At 34.0% G+C, this 18,500-nt stretch overlaps 1 protein-coding gene across 1 annotated transcript; it reads right to left on the bottom strand.

The window, feature by feature from the left end:
* Nucleotides 1-7,920: 7,920 nt before the first annotated feature.
* On the bottom strand, nt 7,921-17,538 carry TMEM18 (transmembrane protein 18). The gene is made up of 5 exons (XM_007476205.3): nt 17,300-17,538; nt 14,691-14,811; nt 13,546-13,600; nt 12,254-12,347; nt 7,921-12,164 (listed from the first exon to the last, which is right to left on the bottom strand). The coding sequence occupies exons 1-5, from the start codon at nt 17,348-17,350 to the stop codon at nt 12,066-12,068; spliced, it is 420 nt and encodes a 139-aa protein (XP_007476267.1). The 5' UTR covers nt 17,351-17,538; the 3' UTR covers nt 7,921-12,065.
* Between the last annotated feature and the right edge of the window lie 962 nt (nt 17,539-18,500).

Genomic DNA, 18,500 nt, shown 5'->3' with positions numbered 1-18,500 from the left:
TTCATGCACTCTTCTGTCCAGCAGTCCAATGGGAGTACTACCTCCCTCCCTTGTCTGGGGTCAGGAGGGAGCCAGGAAGCAAGATAGGGGTGTGTGGCACTCAGTCTCTATGGAGAGAAGGCATGGCCCTTGGTCTAAAAGGATTGGGGTGAGGTCTGGGTCACTCTATCTCTAAAAGGTTCACCATCACTGGTCCAAGGCAAACTATAGATATAATGAATAAAGTAGATACATTTGTAGACACTTAGGTACTCACCACCTTGAGTTGTACTGGTTCCAGTTTAATCTTCTTGATCACTGTCTTATAGTCTTCTTTGAGTCTTTCCAAGCTCCCTCCAGCTAGTTCATTATCATCAATATGAATAGTGCATATAGACTGCAGAACTCTGTAAGGAAGGTTTCTGAGATCTTCTAATTCTTAAAAATCAATCTTCTGAGTCACAAAATTGTCTTCAAGGTCTATTTGGTATGTTACATCCCTACATATTCCATATCCTACTCATTCAATCCTTCGGGTGCTAGAGAGTATTCAAAAATAAAAATCTCTAGAGTCACTCAATTTGGAGGACTCAGAATTCTTGTCATACTCTTAGACACCCACTGCTTCTATTTTCTTTGTAAGCTTCTGCCCAAGAAAAATTTGTGTTCAGAATAGCTACTTAGTCCCAGCTTACTTAGTCCCTACATAGTACACTAAAAAGTTTGTAAATAGTCCAATCAATCCTTATACACAGGAAACATGTTTTTTTTTCAATCTAGATATGCTAGAGCCAAAGTATTCACCTTCCTGACATCAGTGTAACTTCTTCAGATAATTTCAAGCTCATTCCAAAGAAAACCCCAAACTTGTATTCAGTCTATTATTTTTTGCCATATCTCAATGGAACTCCATCGTCTTAAGGGCAGAGAAAATGGAGATTTTGAATGAATATCTATAAGATGACACCTGAGGCTCTTCTTTTTTGCACATAAAGCCTCCAGCAAAGGTATTCAAATGTTAAAGCACTTTTACATGACATCAGTGGGATCAGTAATTCCATATGGACCATGTGTAGTCAGGGTCCAAGCATATAGTTGAGGAAACCATGAGAAGGAAACTTAATTAATCATTCTCTCATTTAGTTTGATACTTTGAAACCATGTGATTTGTACTAAGAATATATTCCAGGCAAACCTCTGTGTATATAACGGGATAAAGAATGTAGACTCAGCATAGTACCCGAGTAATCGTTTTAAGTGTGTTACCATAAATGTGTTAGTACATTAATCATGTGGGTGATTATATTAAATGATACTATCCTTTATGTAAAATTGATTGATGTAGGAAGGCAGCAAGTCCTGAGGGGAGTTGGAGATTTCCTAGAAATACGGGTTGAGATATAATACTCAAGAATGACTCCTATAAGAAGCCCAGCTGAAAGTTTTCTGAGCTGTCCATGACATCACTTATATCAAAATGACCCGTTAGTCTTCCCCACCACTCTTTCACTTCCTCTTTTTGCCTTTAAAAATCTGTCAAAGTTGATCGTCTGGCATCTCATATTCCCCTGGGGAATCTGCATACCTCTGATTTGTTTGCCTTGCTCGCCAAATAAAGTCATATTTTGTTCTGAGAGTACTTTGCCCAGGCTTTTTCTTTCAAAAGTGTAAGTCAAAACAGTATGTGGAAATCCTTAACTAGTGCAAAGTATAGTTTTGGAGAGGCATCCTGTGCCCCATCTTTTTTAGTAGGGTAGGAAGTTTGAGAGCCTCTGTAACTCACAAGGGGTACATGGGTCTCAGTAACCCTAATACTTGAGCCAAATAATTCTGTTTTTATAGAACTGATAAAGCAGAGAATAAATTCTCCTGTGCTGCTTTATTCTTTCATTCAGTCATTTATGTTTAAGGGCATATTCCTGTCTTTCCAACTACTTTGTATTTTATAGAATTATATAGAATAACAGAGGCACAAAATCAAGGCCTTAAAGTCATCCCTATACTATAGTTTACAGATTGAGGCCCAGAGAAGAGAAGCTACATGACCAAGGTCACATTGCTAATAAATGTCACGAATAGATCTCAAACTCAGTCCTTCAAATCCAGTGGTCTTTGCCCTCTAGCATTGCCCAAAATAATTCATATTGTTTTGTATCATTTTAGGTTAAATTTATTGTAAAAGCAGATATTGACTACCTGATTTGATTCCCATTAACAACCTAGTAAATTAATTATAATACTAGTATTATTGTACAATTTGAACCAAGTAATATCTTGATTCAAAATCCAGTACTCTTTCTACTAAATCATGTCATTATTTGTTATTAGGTCTATTTGTACTTACTATAGCACTTAGAATTCTAATTCAACATTTTTTTAATGGCTATCATGAAACACTGGCTAGAGATGAGGGAGAGACAAAGATAACTAAGTTATTTCTCTTCTTCTCAGGGAATGTAAAAACTTCATAGTGAAGAAAAGATATTTTCAGATGCATGTATGTACATAGTGGAAGTTAGAACACAGACACATAAGTACAAAAAATTATGAGGTTAGATGAGGAAGGCAATCTTACTTCCTTTTCACTCACTTCTCCATTTGAATGGTTCCTTTTATTCTTTTTGAGTCTTACTGAAATCAAGAACTCTGAGGAAGTTGGCAATCTGGACTAATGTCGCATGTTCATTTAAAAGGACACATTTACAAAATTATGGAAACTCTGAGCTGGAAGGAAGATGAAAAATCTTCTACTCTACCTTTACTTGAGAAACAATACTCTTGACCCTATCCCTGACAAGCGATTTCATTCACTCTCAACAATTACATCCACGTAAAATATTCTTACCCAAGATAATCCATACTATTTTGGCTGGATGCAAAAATATTGTAGTTGTTGTTATTACTGATAATGATCATCACCTAATTACACAATAACCTTCTAACTGAAATATTAACATGTTGGAGGATTTGGTTTTTTTGTTCCTATATCAAGATCATGTTTGGATTTTAGCAGAGGAAAATACAACTGACTTTTTTTTTTATAATTATGTTAATTAATTAAAGAAGAGAAAGAGAAAAAAAGAAACACTTTGAGGGTCAGTCCATTATTTTTACAATTCTGAAGCTTTTTTAATGAAAAATTCTTTCAAGACACAATCTGTAAATATAAATGCCTGAGATGAATCCTTTTCAAATACAAAGCCTTGATTTAACACTTTGACAAATCTACTCTACCCTTTGGAGTGTATCTGCAGTTTATGTAACAAAACCCAGGTACCAAATAGTATTTATCAGTAGAACAATCTCGCCCCCTAGAGGTTTTAGTGTAAACTGATTTCCCTCAGCAGAAATTGTGGGAAAAACATTTTTTTCTTCAGAAACAACAAACATGATTATTAAATTTCCCCAATGAGGCACACTGTGCATAGTAATGCGTATACAAAGAGATATAGCATAAACCCTGCTTTCAAGGAAATACAAACTAATGGGAAGAGAAAAAAAAGGACACAAATTCACATCAAGGAATAAATACAAAGAAAAAATGCAAATATGGTGTAGATAAAAGATCTAGATAAAATGTTATTAGGAAATGAAGGAAGAGAATATCATTTTAAAGAGGGGGTTCATTGAGCTAGGGGACAGCTGACAGGTCAGACTTCATGGAAATGATTCCCAAGTTAGGCTTTGAAGAGAGGGAGGGAAAGATTTCAATAGATAGAGATGGAGGAAGAAAGTAGTCTTTTAGAGTCCTGGGGTATTGTGTAAGCAGTTATGGAGAGAGGTGGACAAGAAATGAGAACAAACAATAGTCCAGTCTGGCTAGAATATATGCAGTATAAAAAAGGCAAATGATATTAAATTTATTAGAAAATTATTTTAATTTTACACATGTAACCAATGCATTCTATTGACAGGGCAGAAAAAAATGATTACATATATTAAATTATAGAATTAAATATAAATAATATAATATGATAAAGATATTATATATTAAAATCATATAATATAATAAAATGATTCATAATATTCCCTCCTCCACCCCTGTTGCCCCCCAGTCTTCTTATTCGTTGCCCTTAGCTCACAAAATATCCTATGATTCAGTGACAGTGGCCTCCTTGCTGTTCCTTAAATAAGAACCCAAAACTCTAGTCATATTTAGACTATCACCAATTCCTGGAATGCTATCCTTAATCTCTACTTACTGATGTCCCTAAATTCCTATAAGACCAAGCTAAAATTCTCCCTTATACAAGAGGCCTTTCTCGATTCTTCTTCATTCCTGTGCTTTACCTCTGTTGATAATTTAATCTGTATATTACTTGTTTGTACATAATGTAAGGGAGGAATTAATCCAAAGCATGGGAGAGGTGCAAAGAAGAGAAAAAAAGCAGAACCTCAGGATTCCAGTTAGAGAGCAGAAGGGGATGGGTGAGCTCTAATTGCCACTTGGGCATTTCTTCAGTTAAGAGCAGGAGGCAGGAGGCAAAACCTCCTAAGCTAAGAAAAAGCCAGATCTCTCTGGGGATCAACAGCTTTCTCTGTGAACCCTTGGACACCTCTTCTTCCTTCTCAACAACAGCACAGAGTCATCTGTGAATACTGTAGGCAGGGACTTTGAAAGGAAGCCCTCTACAAAGAAAGCTGCTGTTGAAGATCTCCTTTATTTCTCCTTGACCTGTTCCTGGACTCCTGAATTAAGAGCTAGTTAGCTGATGGATAGGGATCAACTAGCAGCTGGCTGGAAGAGGCTTCAAGACACGCAGACTTGAACCCCGAGAATTGGGGGGGCAGTCTGCTAGAGGGGAGAAGTATTAGGGTTTTCTACTCCCCACTTCCCTTGCCCGAAACCCTTACCTATCCTTGTCTGTGTGAACCCAAATAACTTGTTTACTACTTTAGAATTAGGTCTGGCTGCTTTCTGACACTCGGAAATGGGACAGAAGATTTGGGTAGAATTACATCTCTCCCTAAAAGGGGAAGGTTAACTCAGGATCCCAGTGATCCAAACTGCCTAATTCAATATCTCTCCTTGATAGTGGGTAACCCGAGGTTTCTGAAGGGAAATGATAGTGAGTGTTCCTAAGGAGATCAGAGACATAAGAATCCATCTTGCTTCACAACAAAAGCTGGGACCAAAAGGGGAGGCAGTGGGTCATCTTACCAAAGTTAATCTCTCCAGTTCTTGTCCTTCATCTCCCCGAACTATTCTCTGAGGAGACATATTCCCTCTGTCAGGGGAATGAGACTTGGCTACCTCGCTCCAGAAAAGAGAGGGGAAGAAAAATCTTTCTTTCTCTCTCTCTCTCCCCATTTCCCCCTCTCCTTCCATTCTCCCTGTATCCTTCTCACTCCTTCTATTACAATAATCTGTATATCATCTTCCCCCAGCCCCCAATAGACTGTGCATTCTTCCAGGACAGGTATTGTCTTTTATCTTTCTTTGTATCCCAGGAACTTAGTTCCTGGTAATAAGAGTTTAAAACATATTGATTGATTAAAAAACAAACCAAAAAAAAGTAATGACCACTAGCAGATAGATATGTTGTATTTGCCCTAGCTATAGAGTCGTTAAAGGATATACATCATTAAAACACACACACACACACACACACACGTTTTTCTAATATTATTTTAATTTAAATCTCATGGGAAACACATTTAACTGAAGTTGCATTTAAAATGGTTAGCATTCAAGAAAACACAATTCAAATACAAAAAGAAAAGCACTGACTATATATTTGTCACCTGAATCTACAATGCAATTTATTTCCTTCTCTAGAAGTGAAATGAAAAATGAGGACTATGTGAAATCATGATGATAAATTTCAGAAACTACAATGATTTATGAAATTGAAGTATCACTTATTGAAGGACTAATAGTAAAGATTATGAGGCCAAGGAAAGAAAAGGGGAAGTTATTTACTTACAAAAAGGTCCTTTTCTTTAGTAACTTAGCTTTTTGAAATTAGTTCTCTAGCTTAGACATTGCTAAGACAATCACTTTTTGTTTTGTTGTGTTTCATGCATATCTAAATCTTTGGGACTGGACTTGAAGTTTTCTTGACAAATCTACTGGAATGGTTTGTCATTCTGTCCTTTTACAGATGAGTAAATTGAGGGAATAAAGGGTTAAGTGGCTTGTCAATTACTATGTATGTGACCTTGAAAGTACATGAAAAATATTATAAACATTAGATCTGAAAATGGGCCTTAAGAGATTCAATCACCTCACCCAAACCCCTTATAGAAGGAAAACTGAGATTGATCAGTTTACTTGCTCAAGGTTATAAAGTTAGCAAGGGGCAAAGCTGTGTCACCTAAGTCTTATGCCCAAATCTTAAGGAATGAGGGTACATCTATGTAGCACTTCAAAACTTATAAAGGAATTTCTTTGCAATCATTATATAAAATAGATAGTAAAAGTATTATTATACCTGCTTTACAGATAAGAAAATTAATATGGGTAGAGAATAAGCAATTTATCAGTGGTCACATTAGTCAGTTTCTGAATCTCTAAACTCCTTTTTTTATTTAAATGCAGAGTTTAACGAGAAGACAATTTTCAAGATGCTATGATTATATTTATTGTGTGGTCTGGATGTTTGTGCTGACTAGTGATACATCTGATCAGCTGGATGGAAGCAGAATTGAAGGACTATCACTTTTGTTGTTTTAATCTTTTATAGATGACATGTCAATAGAATTTTTAATACTTATTTTGTGACATTTTGCAATTCCTATTCTCTCCCTCCCTCCCATCATCCTCCCTCCTCAAGAAAGTAGGTGATATGGTATAGGCTGTACATGTACACAATACATATTTCCTTGTTTGCCATGTGGCAAAACAAGAAATATATTGTTTTCACTAGAGAAAAATTCAGAGGCAACAAAGTGACTTGCTTCAATCTGTATTTGGACTCCGTCTGTTTCTTCTATGGTAATAGATATCATGTTTTGTCATAAGTCTCTTGGAGTTATCCTGGATCTTTGCTTTGTGGATAATAGTTGACATTCACAGCTGATCATCATGCACTATTGCTATTACTGCATACAACATTCTCCTGGTTCTGTTCACTTCACCTTGCATCACTTCATGTTTTTTCAAGTGTTTTTTGTGTCCATTTTGTTTGTCATTTCTAATGGCACAATAGTATCCCATCACAATCATATATCACAACTTGGTTAGTCATCCCCCAATTAATGGATATCCTTTCACTTTCAAGTTCTTTGCCACCACAAAAAGAGATGATTATTCTAAGGAGGTTCTTTTCTCTTATTTTTAATATCTTTGGGATACAGACTAGTAATGATATTATTGCTGGGTCAAAGCATATGCAGTTTCATGGCACTTCAGGCATGGTTCTAGATTGTTCTCTAGAATGGTTATAGCAATTCACAGCTCCTCCAACATTCAGCATTTTCTTTTCTTTTTTTTTTTTTGTTATGTTAGCCATCCTGATAGGTGCAAAGTGTTACTTCAGGATTGTTTTAATGTACATTTCCCTAAATCATAATAGTTTGGATATATTTTATGTGACTAAAGATAGTTTTAATTTTTTCATCTGACAATTGCCTGTTCATATCCTTTTGACCATTTGTCAAGTGGTTTGACATGTTGGTCTGTCTAGATTCTGTCATACTGCTTTCTATTTTTCCTAGAAGTTTTTGTCAAATAGTGAGTTCTTTGGGTTTGTCAAACACTAGGTTACTATGGTCATTTACAACTGTGTGTTGTGTCTAAAGGAATAGTCTATCCACTATGTTTGTCTTTCCTTATCCTGAAACATCTGAGAACTCTAGATCACAAACAAGACCAAAGCCACTTGCCTTCATCCTAACCTAGTTTTAGTTACTTAGCAACTAACATAATTTAACTCACCCCATTTTCACAGACACAAAATAGTCACAATTAATAGAATTGCAAAAGTGTATCAACAAGAATTTTAGAAAAACATATCAAATTTTATTGTCAATATATTTTGTTGCATTCAAATCTGAGTACAAGAAGAGAGTATGTTAGTATTTACATAGTAACATATTGTTTTGGGAAGTCACAAAAATATCTGATTTAGCACAAATCTTCCTCTCCTTACACTGCCTATCTAAAATATTTTGAAATAGGGTTGCTTATTTACAGAAATAAAAATAAATGAATTGAGAATTATTTCTGAATATTGCCAGTCTCTTTTTAAGAAAGCTTGATGAATACAGTTTTTTTTTTTAACACAATTCAAAAGGCTGTTTAAGTGGCTTCTATTTACAAAGCACTAAGAATAATTTTTAAAATAGCTTCTTTCCTCAAGCAGTTTAAATTCTGGAGGACACAACTTTATATATATATATATATATATATATATATATATATATATATATATATATATATATATATTTACATATATATACACACAGAGAGATACATAGGTATATGTATGTGTATCTGTGTGTATAAATGTGTGTATAGGCATACACACAAACAATTTGAAGCATAGGTCACAAACAGCTAAGATGAAGAGGAAAGTATTTTTTTAGGAGTTGGCACATAGGATAAGGCTTAAATGAGGCTAAAGATTCTCAGGGGTAGATGGTGGGTAGGAGAGAAATAATTCTAAGCATAAGGGGGAGAGAAATGGGTTCAGTGAAGGACATAAAGGAAGGAGAGATAGAAAGTTGCATTCAAGAACAGCTTTCTTGCAACAAACATTTAATGAAGGGAAATAATGTGACTGAAGTCAGACAGTGAATGGCTTTAAATGTCAGGATAAAGAATTTGTACTTTATAGAGGAACATTAGGGTCTAGAAGCAGGGCCACCAATGCAGATTCTGTACGATCTGATCTTTAGATTCAGATTTAGATTCTGCATTCAGTGTCAGGTACTAAGGTTTGTAGAATTCTTCCTACCAATAATCACAACTAAGATTTATAATAAGTAGTTGAATATAAAAATATTAAAAAGCTTTGGAAACAAGATCAAATCATCTATATAGTTGTTTGTTTCTTTTGAAAAATTCTTTTAAGGTCCTAATGACAGACCTGATGATTTAAATGTGATATGAAAATAATAATGAAGACACTCCCCAAGAGTTTGAGTTCTTAATATTTGTCATGATATTTCTGTTACATTAAAAATAAGGGTTTAAATTATAGCTAAGAGAGTTCTGGATTAAGATAAAAATTCAGATAAAATATGAGGTAGAATTTTTAGTGAAAAATTGTTTTTTAACTTCTTTTTTCTTTTTTAGTGGAGTCAAATACATACATCTTTTTAATAGGGAATAAGCACAACTGTATTCTTTTTAAAAGTGACTTCAATTACCCACAAATCATTCTTTCAGTGGTATAATTTAGATCGTTTAAGTTCAAATACAGTGTGGTTTTGCCATCAGCTACCCCTATTTCTATTATAATGATATAATAGAGTTTGACATCAATAGTTACAAATTGTTTTTACTTTCCAAATGTTGCATGTAAAACACGATAGTCTCTTTCTTTGGTGTAAATTGAGTAAACTAAACTGTAGAGTATATTAACTCTCCTCCCTACCTGGTACCATTTAGCATCCCAAATTAGTAATTTTTGAAGAATTCAAAATGCTATGGTCATTTATCCAGTTAATATTCAAGCCTCATGGCAACTATGCAAATTACCACGATACCATATATTCTGAACCTCAAACAAATTAGACGTGATTTATGTTCATTTAAAAATTAAACCACAATAACGATAATGATATTTTATTTCTTTATACTATTTTATATTAAGTGCCAACATATGCCTAAGAAGAAAAGTTACTATACTAAGTATTAGAGGTGATAAAACATTTTCAGGTTAAAAGTGCCTTGTTTATTTTTAAGATTAATTTAAGTCACTTTGTAAAGTGGCAAACCAACATCCAACAAAACCTCCTGGCTAATAAGTATGTAATTATCCACAAAAGATAAATATTTTTAACAACAAAAGATTCAGTTCCCAAATCTGAGATTATTTTGCACTCCAAATTTTTATGCATAATTTCTACAATTTAGTCACCCATCTTTGTAATTTATGGAATATTAAGACTTTTATTTTTACTCTAGAAAACGTGAATATCTATTCTTTTATTTAAAACATTTAGGAAAAATCTTTTTTTAAAAAGAAAAGAAAAGGCAGGTAGGTGGCATAAGAGATAGAGCATCAAACTTGGAGTCAGGAAGATCTGAATTGAAATCCAACTTCAGACATGTACTAACTATAAAACCCTGGGCAAGTCATTTAACCTCTGTTTGCTTCAGTTTCCTCACCCATAAAATGGCAATAATAATAATAACAATAATAACAATATAATAGCACCTACCTCCCAAGGTTTTTGAGAGAAGCAAATGAAATAAATATGTAGTGTTTTTAACATGGTATTATAGAAATATTAGTGATTATTACCATTGAAGTTATTAATATAGCTCTATCCATTTGCCTTCTGAAATATGTGTATACTTTTTCCCTGAAACAATCATTCATCATTCTTTACATAAACTATATAATTCTAGACTGAGATGGAACTTGGATGTTACTTTGCGTGCAACTACAAACCAGGGTGTATCACACTATACTGTCTTCTTTAAAAATAAAATTAGTGGTATTATTTCTAAGTAGTCAAATTTACACACATTATAATACACATATTATATACACATTATAAAGAAAATAGATTAACTATCTCATTGTAGATGGATAATTTTTTAACATTATCTAAAAATATAAAGGTTCTATAAAACCGAGATTTGTTTTATCATAATCCTTTTCTTAGAATCTTCTGATGTATGCTCACTTGTAAAATGTGTCCCAAAATTCTTTTAGCACATTAATGCTTAAAACTTCACTAAGACTTTTGTGAAACAATATATTAACTACTTCATTATTTTTAAAAATAATTATTGAATAATTTTCAAGTGTATAATCAGAAACTGCTCCCCAGAATCCCACTTTCCTTCTATATCCCAGCATCCCACTTTCCTTCTCCCTTTACATCTTTATGTTTTGTAGATAAAATATGTGTGACTCAGTCTCCCCCTTTTTTTCCCCTGTGAATGTGGCTGGGAAAACTTTTCTTTACTCAGGCTTTTAATTTTGTCCTTTTATTTGTTTTACTTCAGGTGATTATTAATAAATCTTATAAAATATAATAATTTGAGTTATTGGATATTAATTTAAATCTTACACAAGCATATATATTTTTAAACATCATTTTAAAATTTTCATGACAATTCATTTTATCTCATAGGTTTTATTTGGTCACAACGGTCCATATAATCTATACAGAAACTATTTATGAGGGAAAAAGATATGGGACTGTAATTTAAAGAATATTCCATTAAACTACGATTATTTTCTGAAGATATTTAAGTTTGTTTTGGAAAAAGATACTTGAATTTTCATCAAAGCTGTGTCAAACAAGATTCCATTAATTTTGTCAAAAATCATCATTTAATGGTGGACATAAAGAGATGCAATTCTTTGGATGTTTTATCATATAAATAAGAGGTCTCAAAGATGTAGCTAACCCATAACACTGCTGAGTGTACTAGAACCAGATTAAAATATAATTGAAACATATTTAACAAAATAAGTAAAAAATACAATAGAACACAGATAAAATTAATACGTGGTTTTCTGAGTCAGTTGGTGGCCAGCAGGGATTCTTACAAATGGCTAAGCAACACTACTGCCATAAATGATTAGTGTATAACTTAAAAATCAGAACAAATTTCTAAAATAACAAATATAGATACAGTACAAAGGGAACACTAATATGTTTAAATCACAGAGCTTGGTATGTCATTCAGGCTATCTTTAGACCGTAATGATAATGATAAATCAGCATAAAAACTTTGGAGTTGAAGGAAATATAGTTTCATTTATAATTAAATTAGAACTTATGTTAAATAAATGAATTGAATATTTTCCTCTATCACAGTAAAAACAAAAGAATGTATGACTGCTTCAAACCATGAGCCTACTAAAGATACCATTGCAATATATTCTACTTCATGATATTCAAATATTGGAAGCAAAGATAGGTATTAGAAAATTCAATGTAAAAGTTCCTCTACATTATTCTGTTTTCTTCCTTTTTTCTCTTTCTGCTTTTCTTTTCTGTTGCAAGATTTTCAACTCGGTCATTACAGTCATAGTTTTATGCACCCATGTAATCTAAAAAAATAAATGTTGGTGAGCAATACACATAAGTAAAAATAAACTTGGAGATAAAATTAAAATTTGTGATTTTGTAATAGACATACCACAATGATCATAGCATTTAACAGCAATGGAGCTGAAAAAACCATGGAAATAAACATTCCTCTTGAATCAAAATATTGGTATTTAGAAAATAACCTATTAAAAAAAAATAAAATGTTAGTTGGAAAACTCTTTTTAAAAATGTCCCATACACATCAGAATTATCTAAGGAAATATATGAGTCAGTACATTCCCACATCATAAAACCAATTTCTAAACCTATTTCTCTCCATACCATCTTTTCTTTGATACTAGTCCATTACAAGGGAAATAAAATTAATTGTGTAAACTCTTTTTATAGGCAAGAGATAGGACTAAATCCACTTTTATTCTCTTTACTCTTAGGAGGCAGGAAAGAGAATCATTCTTTGTTAGAAGATGAATGCATCTATTAATAAACAATGTTATTCCTGAAGGAATAGCTTCATATTTTTTATTGGATCAAAATTTGCATTCTACATCACTATTAGAAGTATAAAACTAGCTGCCGCTTTTTCTTCTTCTGTGTAGTTATTCCAAAACAAGTTTTCCTTAAATCACTCCTACATTAATTTTAACCAAATGCTTTGTTCCTTGTAATTTCTCAAATTCTTTCAAAATTAAATTATATCTCCTACCAAAACTAATACCAATCTCTTGTCAATGCCATATTGCTTCAAAGTATCCATAATTTCTCAGTTATTTTTATTCTCTTTTAAACTTTCTTTAGTCTTTTTTGACCTCTGATTACTTTATTATAATTTTTACAAAACAATAACGTAGCCCAGAAAATATTCTGGTCTTTGCTCAGAGGTATCTGTACAGGAAAATGCTGCAAGTAAAGAAACCTGGTGTTTATAGGGTTGCCAATTTCCAAAACATATTCCATCTTCTAATTAGAGAAAGTATCAATGAGAAAGCTGTAAAGAAATGCCCCATAATCTCCTGTTCAGATTAAAAAACAAGTCTTAAATACAAGCCTATATACTCCAAAGAAGTAGTATTGAACTTTAATAGAGAAAGGGGAAGGAAGGAAATGTAATTTAGAAGATTACATATTATAATCATCTATGTTGTGTTGTATTTTTATTTATTTTTTATATACATTTCCCATTTATATTTTAAACTGGTTCAGGCCACAGGTTGGAATTTTAGGCTCCTTGTACCAGGGCAGTGAGTTTGAAACCTCTGCTCCAAAGCATAAATAAAATGAAACAATTTTGGAAACAGTTTCCTGAACTCTAACTTAGGAGAAATTGAAGAATATGTTATAAAGCACTTTATCAAAAAACATAAAAATGTAAATAATTTTTACCTCCAATTCATAGCAGCCAGTTCATTAATATATTCAGCAGAATAGACTAAAATTACTGGAAAAAGAAAACAAATCATAATGAAAGTCACTTGGTATTAGTAATTATTAAAATAGTATAAGATTATTAATAATTAAAATGCATTTAAAAAACTTATTTTATGTAACATAAGGAAAAATTATATGAGGAAGTAGGTGGCACAGTGGATAGAGAGCTGGGACTTGTGTCTGAAAGACTAATTTTCTTAAGTTCAAATCCAGCCTCGGACTTATTCGTTGCATGACATGGGTAAATCATTTAACTGTTTGCCTCAATTTCCTCATCTGTAAAATGAATGGAAGAAGGAAATGGCAAATCATTCCATTATCCTATCTGTCAAATAAGATTATAAGCTCCATGAAGGCAGAAATTGTATGTATAAATATATATGCATGTAAAAATCCATATATACCCATATGTATTTACAATTACTTTTTTTTACAAAGTTAAAAAAAAACAATGTTTATTACAGTGTCTATTAACAGTTTAGAAGATACTGAGTAAAATGATAGCTTCTTGAACTAGAGGCATTTAATTTATTGCCTATTCCACTGTAAGATTTATTCATTCAAGTACATACAGCATATAAAAACTCAAGTCAATTCCACAAAGATTTATTAAGTACCTACCTACTTGTATAAAGTACTGGGGTTTGAAGTATTGCATTTAAATTAATATTAAAAATAGGGTAAGTAGGTCTGGACATTTTCATAATGTGTATACCACTTATTTCAATCCTTAAATAATCCATGATTTCATTAGTGTAGATACTCTCTTCCACCAATATAGACTATAATAATTCTACCTTTTAGCAGATAGTCTCCTTGAGTTGTTCTGGCAGAAAAAATAAGAGCAACCCTCTGGCAACAGATTTCTCCAATTTCCAGGTAGGCTAGTAACTTCATATAACAAACATGCAATATGCTATTAGGCTCCAAACTAAAACATTTCCAATTTCATAGGGATTATCAGAGTTTGGATTCATCATGGCCTTCAAGAACTCAAAGTTACTTTTACACTCCACTCTTAGGTATATATAAAGAAGGTGGAAGCAGCTAATATTTCACCTAGATTGTATCTTGGCCCCAAGGCCTGTTTTTTAACTCACCCAAACACATGAAATGCCCAATCTGAAGTCGATATCGTTGGAAAGTAAGGTAAGTGAGCAACAGACAAAGTATGTGAAAGACTAAAAGTCCCAGTAACCATGGCTCAGACCAGTCAGTGTGCTGTAAGGAATAAACATCATAAACTTATTAAATCGATATAAGTTATTAACAGACCATTTACTAGTTCTTATAAGAACAATACCCTGAATCAATGCTTGGACAATATTCCTTTTACTTTAACCTGTTTGTGTGAAAAATTTATTTACTTGTAAATGCCTCCTTGAATATTTAGCCCTGCTTCCTGAGACTTATTAGGTCAAAAAAGTACACAAAATGAAGAGGGGAAAATTGGGAAGGAATAAGGGGAAAATAACAGAAAACAAACTAAGGAAGCAAAAGGTAAGTGTTTTGGGAAAGCACATCATTGGATCTAGGGATCCTACTCTAAAGCTGGTACACTAATGCAGATTATAAACGAGGCATCATTTTGAGAGGTATTAAAAGGTATATAACAAATAGAGGGCAGCAAGTTTTATCTTTTCTATTATTTCCAGTTTTTAGTACAATGTCTTATATACAGTAAGAATTTAATAAATGCTTTTTTATTCATTCATTAAATCATACTGTAGTGCTAAACACACTACTACAATTATATTCAACTTTATCCATTAGGCTTTTGAGGGAGACAACTGCAATGTCACAGGAAGAATGCTGGTTTGCAGGTCTGAAGTAGGTTTTGTCCTTATAGTATTTTAGATGGTAAAGTTACTTTTTTTGACAAATGGAAATTTAGGCTCAGGTAATTGAAATGAATTACCCCAAATGATTAAATTACATGGTAGCAAAGCCAGGATTTGAACGCAGGTACTGATATTCTAGGGCTGTATTTTTTTCACTACACCAAACTGCCTATCAATTTTACCAGACTGGCTTTATTACATTGGACAGAACTCTTCTCTTTTCTGTGCTTTATATTGCTCTTGGAAAATGATGCTTTAGGACTAGAAATTTTCTGTCACGGACCCTTTTGGCAAACTTAAGGCTATGAACCACTTTCTCAGAATTAAGTTTTTAAATGCACAAAATAAAACACAAGATAAACAAAACAATGCATCTCCTGATTGAACATTTTCACTGACTATAACCATGTCTGAAACTCTCTCCTCATCTCATCTACTGATTTCTCTGGCTTCCTTCAAATCTCAGCTAAAATATCGTATGCCAAAAGCCCTCTCAGACATCTTAAATATTCATGTCTCCCCTAAGAGATTATGCCAATTTATTTTGTATAGAACATGGTTGTGCATAACTGTTTACATGTTGTCTTCTTTCAATCTGACTGTCAGTTTTGAGAGCAGGATTCCACCCTCACCTCCTTTTCTTTATATCCTCAAGGCTTAGGACAATGCCTGGCATTTAGGGAGCATTAAAGAAAAAGGCTGGTTTAACTTGACTTCTTGACTTGACAGCTGCTTGACTGACAGAAGCATGAGGCCAAGAATGGCCCAGTGACTCAACTACTTAGAGATAGCACTGCAACCCCAATTTTGATTCCTGGTTCATAGGAAAAACATCATAAATTAAGAGATGGAATTGAGTCTGAGGGTCATTTAATCCATTAAATAAATTTTTAAAAATCCCTAATTTTAACCTATTACGAAGCCTGAACCACAGATATGTCAGCTGATATAGCACACAGAGTGCTGCATTTGGAATCATAGGGCCTGAAATCAAATTCTCCCTCTGTCACTTAATACCTGGGCAAACTATTTAACACATTTGGGTCCCTGAAGTCCTGATTCTATTCAATTCAACAAGTGTTTTATTAATCAACTATATGCAAAGTGACTAGCAAAGCAGTGTCTTGATCTTAAGGGGCTCACAGGATTCCAAGTGCCATTTCCAAGGTAAAAAAGGCCCAGTGTCCAGATTTTAATTCAGGTCCTCTGACAAATTCACAGTCTTCCTCCCCTCTCCCATTCATCAAGCTCTTTTTATTAAGCATCTATTATATGCAACATACTGAGATTTAGATATATAGCAAGTAAAACAAACCAAAAAAGTTAATAACATTTCCCTGCATCAAGACACTTTTCTCTAAAATCTCAAGACTGTATGCTCTTCAATACCTTAATTTCCTCCTTGGTCAAACAAGATTTTTGGCCAGCAAGGGGAAACGGAGGCGTGGCTTGGGTACTCACTATCTTGGATTATATATTTAAAGCTAGAAGAAGGGTCCTTAGGAGTTCATCCCATTTTCAAATGGGAAACCGAGGCCCAGGGAGGTAGGTGGAAGTCGCAGTCTTGGTTCTAGGACCAGGTTCCCAAACCTCGGTCCACAGCACCTTCGACAAGTCACTTGGTCCTCCGCGGGGCTCAGTTTCTCCATCTCTAAAAGGGGGTTAGGTAGTACTGGAGGACTTCCAGGAGCTCTTCTGACTCTAGCAGTTTGTTAGGGGTCCTGTCCAGAGCCTGCGCCCGGTTTAAGCCTACCAACCCCGTCCGTTCCCAGGTGATCCCCTCCCCCGGAAGAGCTTCCGCTTTTCCTTCCTCAAGCTCCGCGAGGAGTCGGACCCCCTGTCCCAGGGTCTAGATAGGGACGACTGACCGTGATCACCCTGGGGAATCCCATAGATATAGGCTGGGACTGTGGCTGCATCTTCTCAATTAAAATCAAAGAATTCCTGCACAGACTAGAGCCGAACGCGGCAATTCACGTCATTGGACGCCGTTAAGTCATCAGCCTTGGGCACCGCCCACGCCTCGTCACGCCTCTTCGGTCCCGTAAGAACCACCCAGGCCTGCTGCTCTAGGGATAGATACAATCTTGAATATCTCGCGAGACATGAGATCTCCCCCTTCAAGTCTCGAGAGAAATCACCAAGAACCCGCTCCTCTTTTTCAGTCAGTAATTCATGCATTCCGAAGTTGTGTTCTTTATTAATTCAGTTCTCGGAGAAAACATTTTCCAAGTATTTTCTTGTTGGACAATGTACCTGAAACTGCGGACCCTCCAGTCCCCGGATTCTTGTGGATAAACTCAGATATAAATAATTTGAAACTTACAATGTTATATATTATTTGTTAATAATTGGAACTTTTGTTTACCGTTAATGAATTTGGAATGAAAATCACTCTGAAAACTAATAAGAGGACGAGATTTATTGGTCTATTCATTCGTTACCTTTTTTTGTGGGTTACGGATGGTGCTGTAAGTTTGATGAAGCCTGTAGAGGTCAGAGGAACATTTTTAAATGAAGGAAATGTTAAGTTTTAGGTAGACGTTGATTTAAAAAAGTTTTTCTGTGCTTGTATACGTTTTATTTTAAATTTCTTTTAAAAACATCTTTATAATTATATATATTTGTTCAAGTTTACAGATCAACCCCTTCCTTCCCCCAATTTATCTATAGGCTCCGGAGTTAAGAACTCCTGGACTTGGCTCATACAAATCCGTCTCCTGCCTTTTATAGATTGGTAGATAGATATATAACTGCATGCATAAATACAAACATGATATATTCATGTTTGACTATATAGATACATAGAGAGACACACATAGATATCTCAATGGAACCTACTCATATTCAGCAAGTGTTATTAGTTGCGTACAATGTGCTAGGCAATGTTGGGTAAAAGTGATAAAAAGACAGGACAAGTCTTCCCCAAAGAGTTTATATCCTTTTACTAGAAGAAACCTGCATATTCTCATGGTAGCATTTCTCATATTTTATTTTGTAACTCATCCAATGAAATGTTCTTTTGACTCCTCCATGGTGGAGTAGAGCAGAGGTGTTTGTACCTTTTGG

This window comes from Monodelphis domestica, chromosome 1 (genome assembly GCF_027887165.1).
Source record: "Monodelphis domestica isolate mMonDom1 chromosome 1, mMonDom1.pri, whole genome shotgun sequence".
NCBI lineage: Eukaryota > Metazoa > Chordata > Mammalia > Didelphimorphia > Didelphidae > Monodelphis > Monodelphis domestica.
Note: the sequence above shows the minus strand (reverse complement) of the source record. Positions and strands in the feature narration are given on the sequence as shown.

What these genes read in the sequence shown, in the direction of transcription:
- TMEM18 (XM_007476205.3), bottom strand. Translation starts at nt 17,350, where the DNA reads ATGCAGCCACAGTCCCAGCCTATATCTATGGGATTCCCCAGGGTGATC. An exon ending in GATTCCCCAGGGTGATCACG is followed by an intron (nt 14,812 to 17,299) that starts GTCAGTCGTCCC and finishes TATTCCTTACAG; the next exon opens with CACACTGACTGGTCTGAGCC. An exon ending in CTGGCTGCTATGAATTGGAG is followed by an intron (nt 12,348 to 13,545) that starts GTAAAAATTATT and finishes TTTTTTTAATAG; the next exon opens with GTTATTTTCTAAATACCAAT.